Consider the following 22,559-nt stretch of genomic DNA (forward strand, 5'->3'; position numbering starts at 1 on the left):
ATTTACATAACACAAAATGTCACATCACAGAATCTTCCCTTTACTTAATGAGCGCTAATCACCTGTAGCCATATTTATAGGAACTTCATCCTCTTCGGTCTTCACCTCATCATACAAATACAGATCGTCAGTTATCTCAGTTTTCACTATATCAGCGTTATCTTCATCTGTACAAATAAAGCAAAATGAAAGGGGGGTTTTTTGTTTTTTTTGTAAGAAGGTTTTTTATTGAGGTAATAACAATTACAATAATATATTCATGTAGGACAAACATAGATAGTGACATATTTCTGATTATTACAATATTTAGGTATCTGAACAGTAGAAAACATAATTTATGCTTACCTGATAAATTTATTTCTCTTGTAGTGTATCCAGTCCACGGATCATCCATTACTTGTGGGATATTCTCCTTCCCAACAGGAAGTTGCAAGAGGATCACCCACAGCAGAGCTGCTATATAGCTCCTCCCCTCACTGCCATATCCAGTCATTCGACCGAAACAAGACGAGAAAGGAGAAACCATAGGGTGCAGTGGTGACTGTAGTTTAATTAAAAATTAGACCTGCCTTAAAAGGACAGGGCGGGCCGTGGACTGGATACACTACAAGAGAAATAAATTCATCAGGTAAGCATAAATTATGTTCTCTTGTTAAGTGTATCCAGTCCACGGATCATCCATTACTTGTGGGATACCAATACCAAAGCTAAAGTACACGGATGATGGGAGGGACAAGGCAGGAACTTAAACGGAAGGAACCACTGCCTGTAGAACCTTTCTCCCAAAAACAGCCTCCGAAGAAGCAAAAGTGTCAAATTTGTAAAATTTTGAAAAGGTGTGAAGCGAAGACAAAGTCGCAGCCTTGCAAATCTGTTCAACAGAAGCCTCATTTTTAAAGGCCCAGGTGGAAGCCACAGCTCTAGTAGAATGAGCTGTAATCCTTTCAGGGGGCTGCTGTCCAGCAGTCTCATAGGCTAAGCGTATTATGCTCTGAAGCCAAAAGGAGAGAGAGAGAGAGAGAGGTTGCCGAAGCTTTTTGACCTCTCCTCTGTCCAGAGTAAACGACAAACAGGGCAGATGTTTGACGAAAATCTTTAGTAGCCTGTAAGTAAAACTTCAAGGCACGGACTACGTCCAGATTATGTAAAAGACATTCCTTCTTTGAAGAAGGATTAGGACACAATGATGGAACAACAATCTCTTGATTGATATTACTGTTAGAAACCACCTTAGGTAAAAACCCAGGTTTGGTACGCAGAACTACCTTGTCTGAATGGAAAATCAGGTAAGGAGAATCACAATGTAAGGCAGATAACTCAGACTCTTCGAGCCGAGGAAATAGCCATCAAAAACAGAACTTTCCAAGATAAAAGTTTAATATCAATGGAATGAAGGGGTTCAAACGGAACTCCCTGAAGAACTATAAGAACCAAGTTTAAGCTCCACTGGGGAGCAACAGTTTTAAACACAGGCTTAATCCTAACCAAAGCCTGACAAAATGCCTGGACGTCTGGAACTTCTGCCAGACGCTTGTGCAAAAGAATAGACAGAGCAGAGATCTGTCCTTTTAAAGAACTAGCTGATAAGCCTTTGTCCAAACCCTCTTGGAGAAAGGACAATATCCTAGGAATCCTAACCTTACTCCATGAGTAACTCTTGGATTCACACCAATAAAGATATTTACGCCATATCTTATGGTAGATTTTCCTGGTGACAGGCTTCCGAGCCTGTATTAAGGTATCAATGACTGACTCGGAGAAGCCACGCCTTGATAGAATCAAGCGTTCAATCTCCATGCAGTCAGTCTCAGAGAAATTAGATTTGGATGATTGAAAGGACCTTGTATTAGAAGGTCCTGCCTCAGAGGCAGAGTCCATGGTGGAAGAGATGACATGTCCACTAGGTCTGCATACCAGGTCCTGCGTGGCCACGCAGGCGCTATCAGAATCACCGATGCTCTCTCCTGTTTGATTTTGGCAATCAGTCGAGGGAGCAGAGAAAACGGTGGAAACACATAGGCCAGGTTGAAGAACCAAGGAGCTGCTAGAGTATCTATCAGCGTTGCTCCCGGGTCCCTGGACCTGGATCCGTAACAAGGAAGCTTGGCGTTCTGGCGAGACGCCACGAGATCCAGTTCTGGTTTGCCCCAACGATGGACCAGTTGAGCAAACACCTCCGGATGGAGTTCCCACTCCCCCGGATGAAAAGTCTGACGACTTAGAAAATCCGCCTCCAAGTTCTCTACGCCTGGGATGTGGATCGCTGACAGGTGGCAAGAGTGAGACTCTGCCCAGTGAATTATCTTTGAGACTTCTAACATCGCTAGGGAACTCCTAGTTCCCCCTTGATGGTTGATGTAAGCCACAGTCGTGATGTTGTCCGACTGAAATCTGATGAACCTCAGTGTTGCTAACTGAGGCCAAGCTAGAAGAGCCTTGAATATTGCTCTTAACTCCAGAATATTTATTGGGAGGAGTTTCTCCTCCTGAGTCCACGATCCCTGAGCCTTCAGGGAGTTCCAGACTGCGCCCCAACCTAGAAGGCTGGCATCTGTTGTTACAATCGTCCAATCTGGCCTGCGAAAGGTCATACCCTTGGACAGATGGACCCGAGAAAGCCACCAGAGAAGAGAATCTCTGGTCTCTTGATCCAGATTTAGTAGAGGGGACAAATCTGAGTAATCCCCATTCCACTGACTTAGCATGCATAATTGCAGCGGTCTGAGATGCAGGCGCGCAAATGGCACTATGTCCATTGCCGCTACCATTAAGCCATTAAGCCGATTACTTCCATGCACTGAGCCACTGACGGGCGTGGAATGGAATGAAGGACACGGCAAGCATTTAGAAGTTTTGATAACCTGGACTCCATCAGGTAAATTTTCATCTCTACAGAATCTATAAGAGTCCCTAGCAAGGCTAGACTCTTGTGAGTGGTGATAGAGAACTCTCTTCCACGTTCACTTTCCACCCATGCGACCTCAGAAATGCCAGAACTATCTCTGTATGAGACTTGGCAATTTGAAAGCTTGACGCCTGTATCAGGATGTCATCTAGATACGGAGCCACCGCTATGCCTCGCGGTCTTAGAGCCGCCAGAAGTGAGCCAGCCGCCAGAAGTGAGCCCAGAACCTTTGTAAAAATTCTCGGGGCAGTGGCCAACCCGAAGGGAAGAGCTACAAATTGGTAATGCCTGTCTAGAAAGGCAAACCTTAGAAACCGATGATGATCTTTGTGAATCGGTATGTGAAGGTAGGCATCCTTTAAGTCCACTGTGGTCATGTACTGACCCTCTTGGATCATGGGTAGGATGGTCCGAATAGTTTCCATTTTGAATGATGGAACTCTGAGGAATTGGTTTAAGAACTTTAGATCCAAGATTGGTCTGAAGGTTCCCTCTTTCTTGGGAACCACAGATTTGAATAAAATCCCTGTCCTTGTTCCGTCCGCGGAACTGGATGGATCACTCCCATAACTAGGAGGTCTTGCACACAGCTTAGGAATGCCTCTTTCTTTATCTGGTTTGCTGATAACCTTGAAAGATGAAATCTCCCTTGTGGAGGAGAAGCTTTGAAGTCCAGAAGATATCCCTGAGATATGATCTCCAACGCCCAGGGATCCTGAACATCTCTTGCCCACGCCTGGGCGAAGAGAGAAAGTCTGCCCCCCACTAGATCCGTTTCCGGATAGGGGGCCGTTCCTTCATGCTGTCTTGGGGACAGCAGCAGGCTTTCTGGCCTGCTTGCCCTTGTTCCAGGACTGGTTAGGTTTCCAGACCTGTCTGGAATGAGCAACAGTTCCCTCTTGTTTTGAAGCAGAGGAAGTTGATGCTGCTCCTGCCTTGAAATTTCGAATGGCACGAAAATTAGACTGTTTGGCCTTTGATTTGGCCCTGTCCTGAGGAAGGGTATGACCCTTGCCTCCAGTAATGTCAGCAATAATTTCCTTCAAGCCGGGCCCGAATAAGGTCTGCCCCTTGAAAGGAATGTTGAGTAATTTAGACTTTGAAGTCACGTCAGCTGACCAGGATTTAAGCCATAGCGCCCTACGCGCCTGGATGGCGAATCCGGAATTCTTAGCCGTTAGTTTAGTCAAATGAACAATGGCATCAGAAACAAATGAGTTAGCTAGCTTAAGCGTTCTAAGCTTGTCAATAATTTCATTCAATGGAGCTGTCTGGATGGCCTCTTCCAGGGCCTCAAACCAGAATGCCGCCGCAGCAGTGACAGGCGCAATGCATGCAAGGGGCTGTAAAATAAAACCTTGTTGAATAAACGTTTTCTTAAGGTAATCCTCCAATTTTTTTATCCATTGGATCTGAAAAAGCACAACTGTCCTCAACCGGGATAGTGGTACGCTTTGCTAAAGTAGAAACTGCTCCCTCCACCTTAGGGACCGTCTGCCATAAGTCCCGTGTAGTGGCGTCTATTGGAAACATTTTTCTTAATATAGGATAGGCACACCGGGTCTATCCCACTCCATGCTAATAATTTCTGTAAGCCTTTTAGGTATAGGAAAAACGTCAGTACACACCGGCACCGCATAGTATCTATCCAGCCTACACAATTTCTCTGGAATTGCAACTGTGTTACAGTCATTCAGAGCAGCTAATACCTCCCCAAGCAATACACGGAGGTTCTCAAGCTTAAATTTAAAATTAGAAATCTCTGAATCAGGTTTCCCCGAGTCAGAGATGTCACCCACAGACTGAAGCTCTCCGTCCTCATGTTCTGCATACTGTAACGCAGTATCAGACATGGCTCTAACAGCATTTGCGCGCTCTGTATCTCTCCTAACCCCAGAACTATCGCGCTTGCCTCTTAATTCAGGCAATCTAGATAATACCTCTGACAGGGTATTATTCATGATTGCAGCCATGTCCTGCAAGGTAATCGCTATGGGCGTCCCTGATGTAATTGGCGCCATATTAGCGTGCGTCCCCTGAGCGGGAGGCGAAGGGTCTGACACGTGGGGAGTTAGTCGGCATAACTTCCCCCTCGACAGAACCCTCTGGTGATAATTCTTTTATAGATAAAGACTGATCTTTACTGTTTAAGGTGAAATCAATACATTTAGTATACATTCTCCTATGGGGCTCCACCATGGCTTTCAAACATAATGAACAAGTAGATTCATCTGTGTCAGACATGTTTAAACAGACTAGCAATGAGACTAGCAAGCTTGGAAAACACTTTAAAACAAGTTTACAAGCAATATAAAAAACATTACTGCGCCTTTAAGAAACACAAATTTTCCCAAATTTTGAAATAACAGTGAAAAAATGCAGTTACACTAACGAAATTTTTACAGTGTATGTAATAAGTTAGCAGAGCATTGCACCCACTTGCAAATGGATGATTAACCCCTTAATACCAAAAACGGAACAACAAATGACAAAAACGTTTTTTAAACAGTCACAACAACTGCCACAGCTCTACTGTGGCTTTTTACCTCCCTCAATACGACTTTTGATGCCTTTTGAGCCCTTCAGATAAGTCCTGGATCATGCAGGAAGAATCTGGATGTCTGTGTCTAATTTTTGCTGTGCAAAAAAAAAACCAAAATAGGCCCCTCCCACTCATATTACAACAGTGGGAAGCCTCAGGGAACTGTTTCTAGGCAAAATTCAAGCCAGCCATGTGGAAAAAACTAGGCCCCAATAAGTTTTATCACCAAACATATGTAAAAAAAAACGATTAAACAAGAGTATGTATCTCTATTAATAAGCCTGATACCAGTCGCTATCACTGCATTTAAGGCTTTACTTACATTACTTCGGTATCAGCAGCATTTTCTAGCAAATTCCATCCCTAGAAAAATATTTTAATGGCACATACCTTATTACAGGAAAACCTGCACGCTATTCCCCCTCTGAAGTTACCTCACTCCTCAGAATATGTGAGAACAGCAAAGGATCTTAGTTACTTCTGCTAAGATCATAGAAAACGCAGGCAGATTCTTCTTCTAAATACTGCCTGAGATAAACAGTACACTCCGGTACCATTTAAAAATAACAAACTTTTGATTGAAGAAATAAACTAAGTATAAAACACCACACTCCTCTTACGACCTCCATCTTAGTTGAGAGTTGCAAGAGAATGACTGGATATGGCAGTGAGGGGAGGAGCTATATAGCAGCTCTGCTGTGGGTGATCCTCTTGCAACTTCCTGTTGGGAAGGAGAATATCCCACAAGTAATGGATGATCCGTGGACTGGATACACTTAAGAGAAATAAATATTATTGATGTTATGGTGCATGTTAGAATTAGGACCTCTTTTTAACAAGTATAATTTTCTCAATTAACACAAGGGGGCATTCATGATCCCTGATAGATTTGAGTATTATAGAAGGGGAAATCTGATGACACAGATGGCCACTCATGGACCACTGATATGTTAAACATTGTCACTATTAAGCAACAAATAGTAATATATGAAAATAGCTGTGGTTGGGGAGAATAGGTAACAATATCCACACACAACATAGGAATAACTCTTATCAGGACATAACCTTTCTATTTAAAACTTGTGCAAAAATAGAGGGTTCTTCAAAATGTGTCAACTAACGAGGGAGTGGGAGAGAGCCTTCATCTATAGAAGGGGTCTGTAGTTGCTAACTGTGAGGAATATTAAACAGACGTGATGGGTTATCCAGTCACAATATATATTATTATAATATATTATATGACCTATTATAAAGTGAAACCAGGAGCACTGGGCGTGCACAGCGGTTTTCAATAACATTTTAAAGGAGAACTGTAGTGGATATAATGGCTTGGTCAACTAGGTTAACCCTCAACATTCTGAGCAATTATCATAGAAATATAACCTTGACCCCAGGGGTCTATAAGATAGACATACGCATATAAAGACCACCTGGATGGTTGTTGAACTAGATTGTGATATATTAAGACCTAGATCATGTGATATATTAAGTCTCTGAGGGTAGTAGTAGTTCTGCTGTCAGGAGTTATGTCACAAGCTATTCTCCCTTTTTTGCAAGAAGTATCAGTGTCTATGCACTGCATACCCAAGGTGTGGGGAGTTGGATGATCTTCTTGGCCACTGATAAAAGGCAGATTATCTGTGATTCCCTTGGAGCAACCAATATTGCTACCATTCAAGGAGCTTCCCAGAGACACGCCCCCCGCAAAATTCAGATTTTATATCACATGATCTAGGTCTTAATATATCACATGATCTAGTCATTTATAACTTCACCATAAAACAGTGTATTTACCAGACAATAGCACCAGATACATGGTACTTTACCCTCATATCTTACTTAAATCATTAAAAGAATCCCTAAACACAGTAGAACAGCATAACCAGTACATGCATAATAAAGAGACAATACAAAAGCAGTTTGAATTTCAAATGAGTAGTAAATTTTATTCTGACAAATGTGTTAGTTAAATTTTCCCAACGTATCATGTGACTCATCAGCCAATCACAAAATTCTGTGAATCTTGCACACACTCGGGAGCTGGTGCCTCAAACAGTGTGCATGTAAAAAACACTGTGCACATTTAGATAATGGAAGTGAAATAGAAAGCTCTAGGTGAATTTTTACTTGACTGTCCCTAGGATTTCCCATCCCTAAACATCAAGTGGAGGTTAAGTGATCAAACATAGGTACTTAACTCACCCTGTGCCGTTGCACAGCACTAAACTCATCAGCTCCAGTCGCCCACGGCACATCCATCTACCAATGAGGTGCCGCTTGCACCTCTAATCCCATAGCTGCGCGTGCATACAGAAACCGTCAGTTGACACACACTTTTTAGGGGTGCAAACGTCACCTCATTGAAGAAGATTGATGTGCCGTGGGTGGCCGGAGCCACTGAGTTTAGCGCAGTGCAACGGCACAGAAAAGTCAAATTTAGCACCCTTTTTTACCTATATGATCACTGAACCTCCACTTGATTTTTAGTGATGGTAAATCCTAGCATTTGTTATACACTTGGATTTACCATTACTTTAAGCTAAAAGAAGTTAAAACACAACATGAATTCACACTCACTTATAACCCATGTACCTCTGACACAACAAGCGTGCGCACTCACTTATAACCCATGTGCCTCTGACATAAGCGTGCACATTGGCCTGTAACCTGTGTGCCCACTCTCCTGTAACCCACATCCCTCAGACACACTACACGAGCATACTGGCCTGTAACCTACATACCCCAGACACAGCATGTGTAAACACTTACCTGTAACCAACGTGCCTCAGACACAACATGCGTGCACACTCACTTGTAACACGTGTTCATTAACCTGTAACTTGAATGCCCCTGGCATGATATACATACAAACTCATTTGTAACCTGTGTGCATCACACACACACACACACGTGTGCACACTCACCTATAACCCACATCCCTCAGACACGTGCACACTGACCTATAATATAGTATTTACACTGATCTATAACCTATGTCCCTCAGACATTACATGTGCACACTCACCTGGGCTGGTATGGTCACTGCTTTCCTCATCAGTTGCTTCCAGCTGTTGCCTCACATACAGATCGTCTGTTATCTCCACTTTCACTATATCAGCGTTAATTTTGTCTGTACAAATAAAGCAGATTCATTTCTATCACATGACCTAGTGTTTCTATCATTTCTAACTTTACCATAAAACTGTTTCTGTATTCCCCAGACAGAAAACAGCACCGGACAAATACACTGTGGTACTTTCATTCTATTCTTCTACTTTGCTACACTTTATTCCAGTATAAAAATACAAGATGAACCAAAACAAGGGTTAAACTAATTTTGTTACCTGCGCTTATAAGCCAGACAGTAAACTACAAGGGAGAGCTGCAGTCACCGCGGTCAGCTTAGATAGTGGAGACTGCAGCTTGGGCAGAAGGCATCTGCCTTAATATAGTGAGGGAACACTGAGCTTCCTTACTATATGAAGCCAAATTACCAAATTGTTACAGAGTGACACTGTCATTGTGCTGTTGGGAGCAGTGGGAAGAAAGGAGGGAGAGGGGTGGGGCGGGGTTCCCTACACTACTGAACTACTGTTTGGATAATTACAGGGCAAAAGGGTATAAGAAACCCCAAAAAATGTATTTTTTGATTCAGTGTATACAATTTGTTTTAAAAAAAGGTTTCCAAATTACTTCTATGATCAAATTTGCTTTGCTCACATGACACTGTTGAAGAGATACCTAGGTAGGTATCTTGAGAACTACATAGTTGAACATGGTGCTGCCATCTAATGCTCTTGCAAATACTTAGCATTCTTGCAAAACTGCTTTAATATAGTGCTCTAGAAATGGTCTGGCTCCTAAGCTTACATCCCTGCTTTTCAACAAAAGATACCAAGACAATGAAGAAAAATTGATAATAGAAGTAAATTAGAAAGATTTTTTTAAAATGAATGCTCTCTGTATCATGAAATAGGTTTTATAATCCATTAAAAGGGACATTAAACACTAAATAAATGACAGATAGAATGATTCATTCCAAGAAAAGATTAGTCTGAGAATAACATGTAGATGTATCTTTTAAAGTTTCATTAACTGTTTAAATATTGATACACTAATTGTAAAGTTGTAGTGTCTATAAAACAATGGGAGGTGCCATGTTGTAACTTAGGTTACCTTCTCTGCTGAGGCCAATTAGGGACAGTTATAAATAGATCACTAGAGTGTGCAGCCAATAGCTGTGTGTAATATAACAGTGTTCTGCACTTCCATTTTTAACAGAAACTGAAAAGCTCACAAATTCAGAATAGAATTACAGGAAAAAGGGATCAAAATAAATAATGAAAGTATATTGCAGTGGTTTTTTATACATACGATTTATCATTTTATACTACCATCTCAATGTGTTTAATGTCCCTTTAATAAACTCATCTAGACAGGTTTCAAAAACAATATATTTTATTACGTCTTGGTTCTTGAGGATATCTGGTTTTCGCCACTGTAAGATTGCTCGTATCTGGACCATATTTTGGGTCTCTCTGAGTAAAGTGATCAATAAATTGGCTTGATGTTGCCGTTTCATTTATATGGCCCATTTCCTTCGTTACATTCATATTGCAGCGGTCAGACGGATCTACGGGAGAGGGAGGATATATGAGCGACATAATAGAAGAGGTTCAAAATTTTCATCTAAAAACGTCTGCAGTACAAGTGGCAACTGATGTAATTTGCGCTTCACCTATTGTCCAACTCTACGCATCTTTCATTTGGATTCATCTTTTTGTTGATGAAGAAGTAGGTTTCTTACCAGACAACTCATTGGTTTTGGTACAAGATGTTACGGATCCATGCAATCGATCGCAATGTGCTTCTTTAGCTTCCATTTCAAGTTCTGTATTAGTTGACGCATCTACGTACACTTTGTTGAGGGGATGTCCACAAACATGGCAAGTAACAACATTTGATAAACCCACAGAAGTAAGGCCAGCACTATTTCCAACATGGTCGATAACATTTTCAACAATGGTACCATTATTCAATGAAAGTACAATGTTCTTTGCATTATATGTAGCGCTTTGCCCAGATGAAGTCAATTGTCTCAAAGCTTGAACTTTTCTTGCTAAATTTATTCCAAAGATAGTGGGAATTGAGTGTCTGTAGAGACACATTTTCAGTCCAACGGAGTAATAATTGTTTGGCGCGAAATGAAGTGAACACATTCGATAACGTGTAAACTTGTTGGTTTCAAGCACTCTGTTCACCATATGATCTATGCAATCATCAAATTGGCCTGTCGCAAGCAACCATTCACGTACATATTCTGCATTTCTTGGAAACACGTGTGAAGTGGTCGTAAGTAGTTTGGTTTTTCTGCTTGAGTTGGGGCACTCTTTCACGATGCACAGCGACATTTTACGTTCTGTAATACAAGATATTAAATTCAATCAAATCGGAATAAAATGAGATAAAGAAAGACAGCTATACCAAAGAAATAGTGAGAGAGAAAAAAAAAATGTGGCACAAGCACACGTGCGTTAGTGTAAAAATAAAATTGAGATGCAACTTTTTGGCACCCATGACACTAGTGAAAAGGGGGAATAACCTCAATATAATGCTTACAAAATGTAATATGTTATTTAAATAACCTTTAACATGACATAAAACTCATCTCTTTCATCAGACAACAATTAAAAAGGGATACTAAACCCAAATTGTTTAACGATTCAGAAAGATAGAGATTTCTAATTAAATTTACTCCTATTACCAATTTGTATTCACTTTCTTGCTATCTTTATTTGAAAAGCAGGGATGTAAAAGCTTAGGAGCCGGACAATTTTTGGTTTAGCACCCTTGATAGAGCTTGCTTATTGGTGGCTACATACAGCCACCAATCAGCAAGTGCTGAACCAAAAGTGTGCCGGGTCCTCAGCTTTACATTCCTGCTTTTCAAATAAAGATAGCAAGACAACGGAGAAAAATTGATAAAAAGAGTAAATTAGAAAGTTGCTTGAAATTGCTGCTCTGAATAATGAAAGAAAAAATTTGGGTTTGGTATCCCTTTAAGAAAACACATTTATCTTTCATCATTGGCTACAGCAGTGTTTCTCAAATCCAGTTCTCCTGTGCCCATCCCATAATAGGCTTAAATGTTATTAGCACAGTTAAAGTAATCTGCCATGCATTAATAATTGTTATTAACCTGTTCTCACCCATCACCAGATCATTTTAAATTTGCTTTAGTGAAGATAGCATTAAAATCTTGACAAATGTCGTAAAGAAAAAAAAAAAAACGACATTTTTCAACAACTTTCGAAATCCTTCCTTTTATAAAGTTAGCGTTGATCTCTTGGTATCCTTTATTGAAGGAGCAGCAGTGCAATACTGAAAGCTAGACAAACACATCAGGTAATTAAATGACAAGAGGCATATTTGTGTAGCTACACCATTTATTTTCTCACAATAGTGCATTACTGCTTCTGAGCCTAACTAGGTAAGTGTTAAAACAAAAATATACCAAGAGAACAAAGAAAATCAAATATGGGGTTCTGAATTTTATATTTATTTTGTTACAAAATACACTGTCAGGGGTGGGCAACTATCGGCCTTCCAGATGTTATGGACTACATCTCCCATGATGCTTTGCCAGCATTATGTCTGAAAGAGAAATATGGGAGATGTAGTCCATAACATCTGGAGGGCCGATAATTGCCCACCCCTGCTCTATGTGAATCATTCCCACTGTACTGTCTGCTTACCTCTACATGTGTTCACTTTGCGATCTTCTGTATCTATAGCATTTACCGTATCAGCAATACAAAATGAAGTTACATTGAGTCCTACCATTTTGTTATAATATACAGAAAGAATAGGCCTGACCATAAATCTAACGCTCACCCCTACAACCAAGTATAACAAAAACAAAATGGCATTCATACTTCGGGATGAATTTTTCCACCACACTTAAAAGGGACAGTTCCCCCAAAAATGTTGTCCCCTTTAAATTGTTCCTAATGATCCATTTTACCTGCTGGCCTTTATTAAATTGTTTACAAGTAGCTCCTTTACCCCTATTTTGGCATTTGAAATAGCCAATTTAGGCTGTGGTATCCCCACCTATAGTAAAAGTTTGTATACTGGAGTATAGGCTATTGAATAGCCTTAGTAAACACAGCCGGCACTCCCAGTGGGGTGCAGTATAGTTATAGGGACATGAAACCTAAAAATTTTCTTTCACGATTCAGATAGAGAATACAATTTCAAACAACTTTCCAATTTACTTCTAATATTTAATTTGCTTCTTTCTCCTGTTATCCTTTGCTGAAATGTTTATCTAGGCAAGTTCATGTGCAGCAGAGAACCTAGGTTGAAGCTGTTGATTGGTGGCTAAATATATAAACTGATTGTCATTGGCTCACCCATATGTTCAGTTAGAAACCAGTAGTGCATTGCTGCTCCTTCAACAAATTATACCAAGAGAATAAAACAGATTAGATAATAGAAGTAAATTAGAAAGTTGTTTAAAATTGTATTCTCTATCAGAATCATAAAAGAAAATTTTTGGGTTTCATGTCCCTTTAAGTAATAAAATGTTTATTTTCCATTGTGCTCTGCATTGAGCTTTGGTGTTCCAGACAAATATAAGATAAGGAAGCAAGTCGTCTGTGTACACAAAGATCTGATATTGCCTGCAAGCTCAACCCATTGTAATAGGATGTGGTCTAAAAGAACAAAGCCAGCTACTTCATATACACAAATAAACCTGAAAATGCAATTTTTTTTATACATTTTATACTCAGCAGCTGTCATTGAAAATACATTAATATAAAAACAATTTTACAGTGCACTGTCCCTTTAATTAACACAGTACATTTTGTTATATCCAATAGAAATTTAAAAAAAAAACAACAAAAAAAACGTACCTAAACTGAACAATGTCTCTCAGCCGGCAGGGAAGCGATTAATAAACGGACAGTGTCTTGCTGAAATTAAACAAATAAAAAACATTTGGAAGACCAATGCTATGAAAACAATACTAAACTAGTGCAAATTTCAAACAGTTTGCTTCAGGTCATAACCCGGAAATGAACAGTGACAGAAAACAGGAGGAGGAACAGGACAGGAAATGTGTTCGTTTCTATTGTTAGCCACCAGTAGACATGTAGTTTCTATTGTTAGCCACCAGTAGACATGTAGTTTCTATTGTTAGCCACCAGTAGACATGTAGTTTCTATTGTTAGCCACCAGTAGACATGTAGTTTCTATTGTTAGCCACCAGTAGACATGTAGTTTCTATTGTTAGCCACCAGTAGACATGTAGTTTCTATTGTTAGCCACCAGTAGACATGTAGTTTCTATTGTTAGCCACCAGTAGACATGTAGTTTCTATTGTTAGCCACCAGTAGACATGTAGTTTCTATTGTTAGCCACCAGTAGACATGTAGTTTCTATTGTTAGCCACCAGTAGACATGTAGTTTCTATTGTTAGCCACCAGTAGACATGTAGTTTCTATTGTTAGCCACCAGTAGACATGTAGTTTCTATTGTTAGCCACCAGTAGACATGTAGTTTCTATTGTTAGCCACCAGTAGACATGTAGTTTCTATTGTTAGCCACCAGTAGACATGTAGTTTCTATTGTTAGCCACCAGTAGACATGTAGTTTCTATTGTTAGCCACCAGTAGACATGTAGTTTCTATTGTTAGCCACCAGTAGACATGTAGTTTCTATTGTTAGCCACCAGTAGACATGTAGTTTCTATTGTTAGCCACCAGTAGACATGTAGTTTCTATTGTTAGCCACCAGTAGACATGTAGTTTCTATTGTTAGCCACCAGTAGACATGTAGTTTCTATTGTTAGCCACCAGTAGACATGTAGTTTCTATTGTTAGCCACCAGTAGACATGTAGTTTCTATTGTTAGCCACCAGTAGACATGTAGTTTCTATTGTTAGCCACCAGTAGACATGTAGTTTCTATTGTTAGCCACCAGTAGACATGTAGTTTCTATTGTTAGCCACCAGTAGACATGTAGTTTCTATTGTTAGTCACCAGTAGACATGTAGTTTCTATTGTTAGTCACCAGTAGACATGTAGTTTCTATTGTTAGTCACCAGTAGACATGTAGTAGGTGCTAAATGCGGAACGTTGTCCTGAGAAGATCTGACCAATGCCCATTTGGTAACATGCTCTTTTCAGGTATCTTTACTACGGATCACACATTCCCAACTATGTCATATCATAAACATCTAGGCTCTTACTCAGACTGAATAACGGTCATATGCCGGGAAGCGCTTGCTGCATAACTGCCATAAGAGAAGCCAGAAGATGCGACTCAAAATGAAGGTCATCCGTATAACTAGTCCCCTACCCTTCCTCTTTACAAGCTGCACACACACCACGCATGTGCAATGCACCGGACTCCACGTCATTAACGGCTATGTGCACAAGTATACAGGGCCAAAAAAGCACAAGCTAGAAAAAGTGGGAGGAGCATTTTGGTGACCATTTCTAAATGGTCAAAAACTGAAACTATTTTAAAATTTCAAGTACATCATCTACGCTTTAATATGTGGAACAGGAGGCTAGTCTGACGTGAACTGAATGACTGTACACATGAGTATACGCTCAATGTAGGACTGTCTCTTTAACCCTATACAGACAGTCCCTCTGTCTCACCTATATGCCTCCTCCCCAGCACCTTATATACAGACACCTAACCCTATATAGAGAGGCTCCCTTACAAACACACAGACCACCTCCCAGTGCCTTATATGCATAATATAGAGAGTTGCCTCTACCTTACACAAAGCACCTTAGTAGAGATATTCAACACTATAGACAGGATTCTTGTTTTAAACAGATTCTCTCTGCATCACACACAGACCAACCCTATTACCTTATATACAGCTATATATTATTATAGATTCCCTCTGTATCACACACAGCCCCTCCCCAGTGCTTTATATACAGATATATAATATTATAGAGTCCCTCTGTATCACACACACACAGCCCCCTCTCCAGTGCTTTATATACAGATATATAATATTATAGATAGATTCCCTCTGTATCACACACACAGAGCCCCTCTCTAGTGCTTTATATACAGATATATAATATTATAGAGTCCCTCTGTATCACACACACACAGCACCCTCTCCAGTGCTTTATATACAGATATATAATATTATAGATAGATTCCCTCTGTATCACACACACAGAGCCCCTCTCTAGTGCTTTATATACAGATATATAATATTATAGATTCCCTCTGTATCACACACACAGCCCCATCTCCAGTGCTTTATATACAGATATATAATATTATAGATTCCCTCTGTATCACACACACAGCCCTCCTCCCGTGCTTTATATACAGATATATAATATTATAGATATATTCCCTCTGTATCACACACACAGCCCCCTCTCCAGTGCTTTATATACAGATATATAATATTAGATTCCCTCTGTATCACACACACAGCCCCCTCTCCAGTGCTTTATATACAGATATATAATATTATAGATTCCCTCTGTATCACACACACAGCCCCTCCCCAGTGCTTATATACAGATATATAATATTATAGATAGATCCCCTCTGTATCACACACACACAGCCCCTCTCCTGTGCTTTATATACAGATATATATAATAGATTCCCTCTGTATCACACACACAGCCCCCTCTCCAGTGCTTTATATACAGATATATAATATTATAGATAGATCCCCTCTGTATCACACACACACAGCCCCTCTCCTGTGCTTTATATACAGATATATAATATTATAGATAGATTCCCTCTGTATCACACACACACAGCCCCTCTCCTGTGCTTTATATACAGATATATATTATAGACTCCCTCTGTATCACACACACAGCCCCCTCTCCAATGCTTTATATACAGATATATAATATTATAGATTCCCTCTGTATCACATGCAGCCCCTCTCCAGTGCTTTATATACAGATATATAATATTATAGATAGATTCCCTCTGTATCACACACACAGCCCCTCCCCAGTGCTTATATACAGATATATAATATTATAGATATATTCCTTCTGTATCTCACACACAGCCCCCTCTCCAGTGCTTTATATACAGATATATAATATTATAGATAGATCCCCTCTGTATCACACACACAGCCCCTCTCATGTGCTTTATATACAGATATATATTACAGATTCCCTCTGTATCACACACACACAGCCCCCTCTCCAGTGCTTTATATACAGATATATAATATTATAGATTCCCTCTGTATCACACACACACACAGCCCCCTCTCCAGTGCTTTATATACAGATATATAATATTACAGATTCACTCTGTATCACACACACACAGCCCCCTCTCCAGTGCTTTATATACAGATATATAATATTACAGATTCACTCTGTATCACACACACAGCCCCCTCTCCAGTGCTTTATATACAGATATATAATATTACTGATAGATTCTCTCTGTATCACACACAGCCCCCTCTCCAGTGCTTTATATACAGATATATAATATTATAGATTCCCTCTGTATCACACACACAGCCCCTCTCCAGTGCTTTATATACAGATATATAATATTATAGATAGATCCCCTCTGTATAACACACACAGCCCCCTCTCCAGTGCTTTATATACAGATATATAATATTATAGATTCCCTCTGTATCACACACACACCCTCAATACCTTATATACAGATATATAATTATAATATTATAGATTCCCTCTGTATTACACACACAGCCCCCTCTCCAGTGCTTTATATACAGATATATAATATTATAGATTCCCTCTGTATCACACACACACCCTCAATACCTTATATACAGATATATAATTATAATATTATAGATTCCCTCTGTATCACACACAGCCCCCTCTCCAGTGCTTTATATACAGATATATAATATTATAGATTCCCTCTGTATCACACACACAGCCCCCTCTCCAGTGCTTTATATACAGATATATAATATTATAGATTCCCTCTGTATCACACACAGCCCCCTCTCCAGTGCTTTATATACAGATATATATTATAGATAGATTCCCTCTGTATCACACACACAGCCCCCTCTCCAGTGCTTTATATACAGATATATAATATTATAGATTCCCTCTGTATCTCACACACACAGCCCCCTCTCCAGTGCTTTATAAACAGATATATAATATTATAGATTCCCTCTGTATCACACACACAGCCCTGTCTCCAGTGCTTTATATACAGCTATATAATATTATAGATTCCTTCTGTATCACACACACAGCCCCCTCTCCAGTGCTTTATATACAGATATATAATATTATAGATAGATCCCCTCTGTATCACACACACAGCCGCTCTCCACTGCTTTATATACAGATATATAATATTATAGATTCCCTCTGTATCTCACACACACAGCCCCCTCTCCAGTGCTTTATATACAGATCTATAATATTATAGATAGATCCCCTCTGTATCACACACACAGCCCCCTCTCCAGTGCTTTATATACAGATATATAATATTATAGATTCCCTCTGTATCACACACAGCCCCCTCTCCAGTGCTTTATATACAGATATATAATATTATAGATTCCCTCTGTATCACACACAGCCCCCTCTCCAGTGCTTTATATACAGATATATAATATTATAGATTCCCTCTGTATCACACACACACCGCCCCTCTCCAGTGCTTTATAAACAGATATATAATATTATAGATAGGTTCCCTCTGTATCACACACACAGCCCCCTCTCCAGTGCTTTATATACAGATATATAATATTATAGATTCCCTCTGTATCAAACACACAGCCCCCTCTCCAGTGCTTTATAAACAGATATATATTATAGATAGGTTCCCTCTGTATCACACACACAGCCCCCTCTCCAGTGCTTTATATACAGATATATAATATTATAGATTCCCTCTGTATCACACACACAGCCCCCTCTCCAGTGCTTTATATACAGATATATAATATTATAGATAGATTCCCTCTGTATCACACACACACAGCCCCCTCTCCAGTGCTTTATATACAGATATATATTATAGATAGATTCCCTCTGTATCACACACACAGCCCCCTCTCCAGTGCTTTATATACAGATATATATTATAGATAGATTCCCTCTGTATCACACACACAGCCCCCTCTCCAGTGCTTTATATACAGATATGTAATATTATAGAGAGATTCCCTCTGTATCACACACACAGCCCCCTCTCCAGTGCTTTATATACAGATATATAATATTATAGATTCCCTCTGTATCACACACACAGCCCTCCTCCCGTGCTTTATATACAGATATATAATATTATAGATTCCCTCTGTATCACACACACAGCCCTCCTCCCGTGCTTTATATACAGATATATAATATTATAGATATATTCCCTCTGTATCACACACACAGCCCCCTCTCCAGTGCTTTATATACAGATATATAATATTAGATTCCCTCTGTATCACACACACAGCCCCCTCTCCAGTGCTTTATATACAGATATATAATATTATAGATTCCCTCTGTATCACACACACAGCCCCTCCCCAGTGCTTATATACAGATATATAATATTATAGATAGATCCCCTCTGTATCACACACACACAGCCCCTCTACTGTGCTTTATATACAGATATATATATAATAGATTCCCTCTGTATCACACACACAGCCCCCTCTCCAGTGCTTTATATACAGATATATAATATTATAGATAGATCCCCTCTGTATCACACACACAGCCCCTCTCCTGTGCTTTATATACTGATATATATTATAGATTCCCTCTGTATCACACACACAGCCCCCTCTCCAGTGCTTTATATACAGATATATAATATTACAGATTCACTCTGTATCACACACACAGCCCCCTCTCCAGTGCTTTATATACAGATATATAATATTATATATAGATTCCCTCTGTATCACACACAGCCCCCTCTCCAGTGCTTTATATACAGATATATAATATTATAGATAGATCCCCTCTGTATTACACACACAGCCCCCTCTCCAGTGCTTTATATACAGATATATAATATTACAGATTCACTCTGTATCACACACACAGCCCCCTCTCCAGTGCTTTATATACAGATATATAATATTATATATAGATTCCCTCTGTATCACACACAGCCCCCTCTCCAGTGCTTTATATACAGATATATAATATTATAGATAGATCCCCTCTGTATTACACACACAGCCCCCTCTCCAGTGCTTTATATACAGATATATAATATTATAGATTCCCTCTGTATCACACACACAGCCCCCTCTCCAGTGCTTTATATACAGATATATAATATTATAGATAGATCCCCTCTGTATTACACACACAGCCCCCTCTCCAGTGCTTTATATACAGATATATAATATTATAGATTCCCTCTGTATCACACACACAGCCCCCTCTCCAGTGCTTTATATACAGATATATAATATTATAGATTCCCTCTGTATCACACACACAGCCCCCTCTCCAGTGCTTTATATACAGATATATAATATTATAGATTCCCTCTGTATCACACACACAGCCCCCTCTCCAGTGCTTTATATACAGATATATAATATTATAGATTCCCTCTGTATCACACACACAGCCCCCTCTCCAGTGCTTTATATACAGATATATAATATTATAGATTCCCTCTGTATCACACACACAGCCCCCTCTCCAGTGCTTTATATACAGATATATATTATAGATTCCCTCTGTATCACACACACAGCCCCCTCTCCAGTGCTTTATATACAGATATATAATATTATAGATTCCCTCTGTATCACACACACAGCCCCCTCTCCAGTGCTTTATATACAGATATATAATATTATAGATTCCCTCTGTATCACACACACAGCCCCCTCTCCAGTGCTTTATATACAGATATATAATATTATAGATTCCCTCTGTATTACACGCACAGCCCCCACTCCAGTGCTTTATATACAGATATATAATATTATAGATTCCCTCTGTATTACACGCACAGCCCCCTCTCCAGTGCTTTATATACAGATATATAATATTATAGATTCCCTCTGTATTACACACACAGCCCCCTCTCCAGTGCTTTATATACAGATATATAATATTATAGAGATTTCCTCTGTATCACACACAGCCCCCTCTACAGTGCTGTATATACAGATATATAATATTATAGATTCCCTCTGTATCACACACACACACAGCCCCCTCTCCAGTGCTTTATATACAGATGTATAATATTATAGATAGATTCCCTCTGTATCATACACACACAGCCCCCTCCCCAGTGCTTTATATACAGATATATAATATTATAGATTCCCTCTGTATCACACACACACAGCCCCCTCTCCAGTGCTTTATATACAGATGTATAATATTATAGATAGATTCCCTCTGTATCATACACACACAGCCCCCTCCCCAGTGCTTTATATACAGATATATAATATTATAGATTCCCTCTGTATCACACACACACAGCCCCCTCTCCAGTGCTTTATAAACAGATATATAATATTATAGATTCCCTCTGTATCACACACACAGCCCCCTCTACAGTGCTGTATATACAGATATATAATATTATAGATTCCCTCTGTATCACACACACACACAGCCCCCTCTCCAGTGCTTTATATACAGATGTATAATATTATAGATAGATTCCCTCTGTATCATACACACACAGCCCCCTCCCCAGTGCTTTATATACAGATATATAATATTATAGATTCCCTCTGTATCACACACACACAGCCCCCTCTCCAGTGCTTTATAAACAGATATATAATATTATAGATTCCCTCTGTATCACACACACAGCCCCCTCTATATATGATACCACAGCTGACTTACTCACCAGGTTACGCGGCTGAGAGCGCGCAAGAGCTAGTACCCGGGAACATGGCGAACGCAGAAATGTACTTTAACCCTAGCAGCGCTTGTAGTGACGTCTCTTGCATGCGATACACGGGCACAGACAGAAGAAATAAAACTACGACTCCCAGAATACATCTACATCCATACAGACGGGTAGAAAACGAATCCCCCCGAGTGTGCACAACAGCGAGACCATCAGCAGGAAGCAGGAAGAACACAAAATGGCAATAGCTCACCGCGTTCACAATTGAATAGGAGGCGGGGTCACAACTTGATTGGATTGATCTGTCGTGCTGTGTTTGTTTCTATTGCTCCCTCTAGCGGTCACTTTGTGCTGTAGCTGAAATATTGCAATTGTCATGTAAATGATTGTAAATAAAAATACATTTATATAGAAGTAAAAGATTCTGTACAGCTCAAATATCAAATGTGGCTGAATCCAGTGCTGATAATAATATATCAGCAATATACCTTTAGCAGGGAGCAATATACTAGTGTTTAAAGGGACAGTCTAGGCAAAATTAAACTTGTATGATTCATATAGAACAGCAATTTTAAGTAACTTTCTAATTTACTCCTATTATCATTTTTTCTTTGTTCTCTTGGTATCTTTATTTAAAAATGCAAGAATGTAAGCTTAGGAGCCGGACCATTTTTGGTTCAGAACAAGGGTAGCACTTTCTGATTGGTGTCTAAGCCACCAATCATCAAGCGGTACCCAGGTGCTGAACCAAAAATGGGCCGGCTCCTAAGCTTTACATTCAAATAAAGATACCAAAAGAACAAAGAAAATTGGTAATAGGAGTAAATTAGAAAGTTGCTCAAAATTGTTGCTCAATTTGAATCATGACAGGTTAAATTTGACTAGACTGTCCCTTTAATGTTCTCGTCTGCTGCATTAGTTTTGTACTCAGACAAGATCATAGTCTGCTTCTTCATATAGCTCCAATACAAGTGTAAGTAACACTAGTGATAAATCACTATGTATTCTGTATATGTATGTATTGTATGTGTCAAGTATATAGTTATATATTACTATGTATATGTATATATTGTATGTGTCAAGTATATAGTGATATATCACTATATATTTTGTATATGTATATATTGTGTCATGTATATAGTAATATCTCACTATATATTCTGTATATGTATATATTGTATGTGTCAAGTATAAAGTGATATATCACTATATATT

General features: G+C 39.4%; 1 protein-coding gene across 3 annotated transcripts in view; it reads right to left on the reverse strand.

Moving 5' to 3' along the window:
* Positions 1–21,688, reverse strand: part of LOC128666754 (zinc finger protein ZFP2) — a 40,709-nt gene extending 19,021 nt beyond the window's left edge. The window contains exons 1-6 of one of the 3 annotated variants that reach the window (XM_053721521.1): positions 21,598–21,688; positions 13,367–13,426; positions 10,255–10,866; positions 9,913–10,080; positions 8,473–8,577; positions 63–167 (exon numbers count right to left, since the gene is read on the reverse strand). In XM_053721521.1, the coding sequence (XP_053577496.1) occupies positions 63–167; positions 8,473–8,577; positions 9,913–10,080; positions 10,255–10,858 (982 nt within the window). In that variant the 5' untranslated portion in view covers positions 10,859–10,866; positions 13,367–13,426; positions 21,598–21,688. Of the gene's footprint in view, positions 1–62; positions 168–8,472; positions 8,578–9,912; positions 10,081–10,254; positions 10,867–13,366; positions 13,427–21,341; positions 21,555–21,597 lie in introns of those variants that run through there. The other 2 variants (XM_053721520.1, XM_053721522.1) reach the window with 2 other exon arrangements.
* Positions 21,689–22,559: the final 871 nt, after the last annotated feature.

Source organism: Bombina bombina, chromosome 7 (assembly GCF_027579735.1).
Source record: "Bombina bombina isolate aBomBom1 chromosome 7, aBomBom1.pri, whole genome shotgun sequence".
Taxonomy (NCBI): Eukaryota; Metazoa; Chordata; class Amphibia; order Anura; family Bombinatoridae; genus Bombina; species Bombina bombina.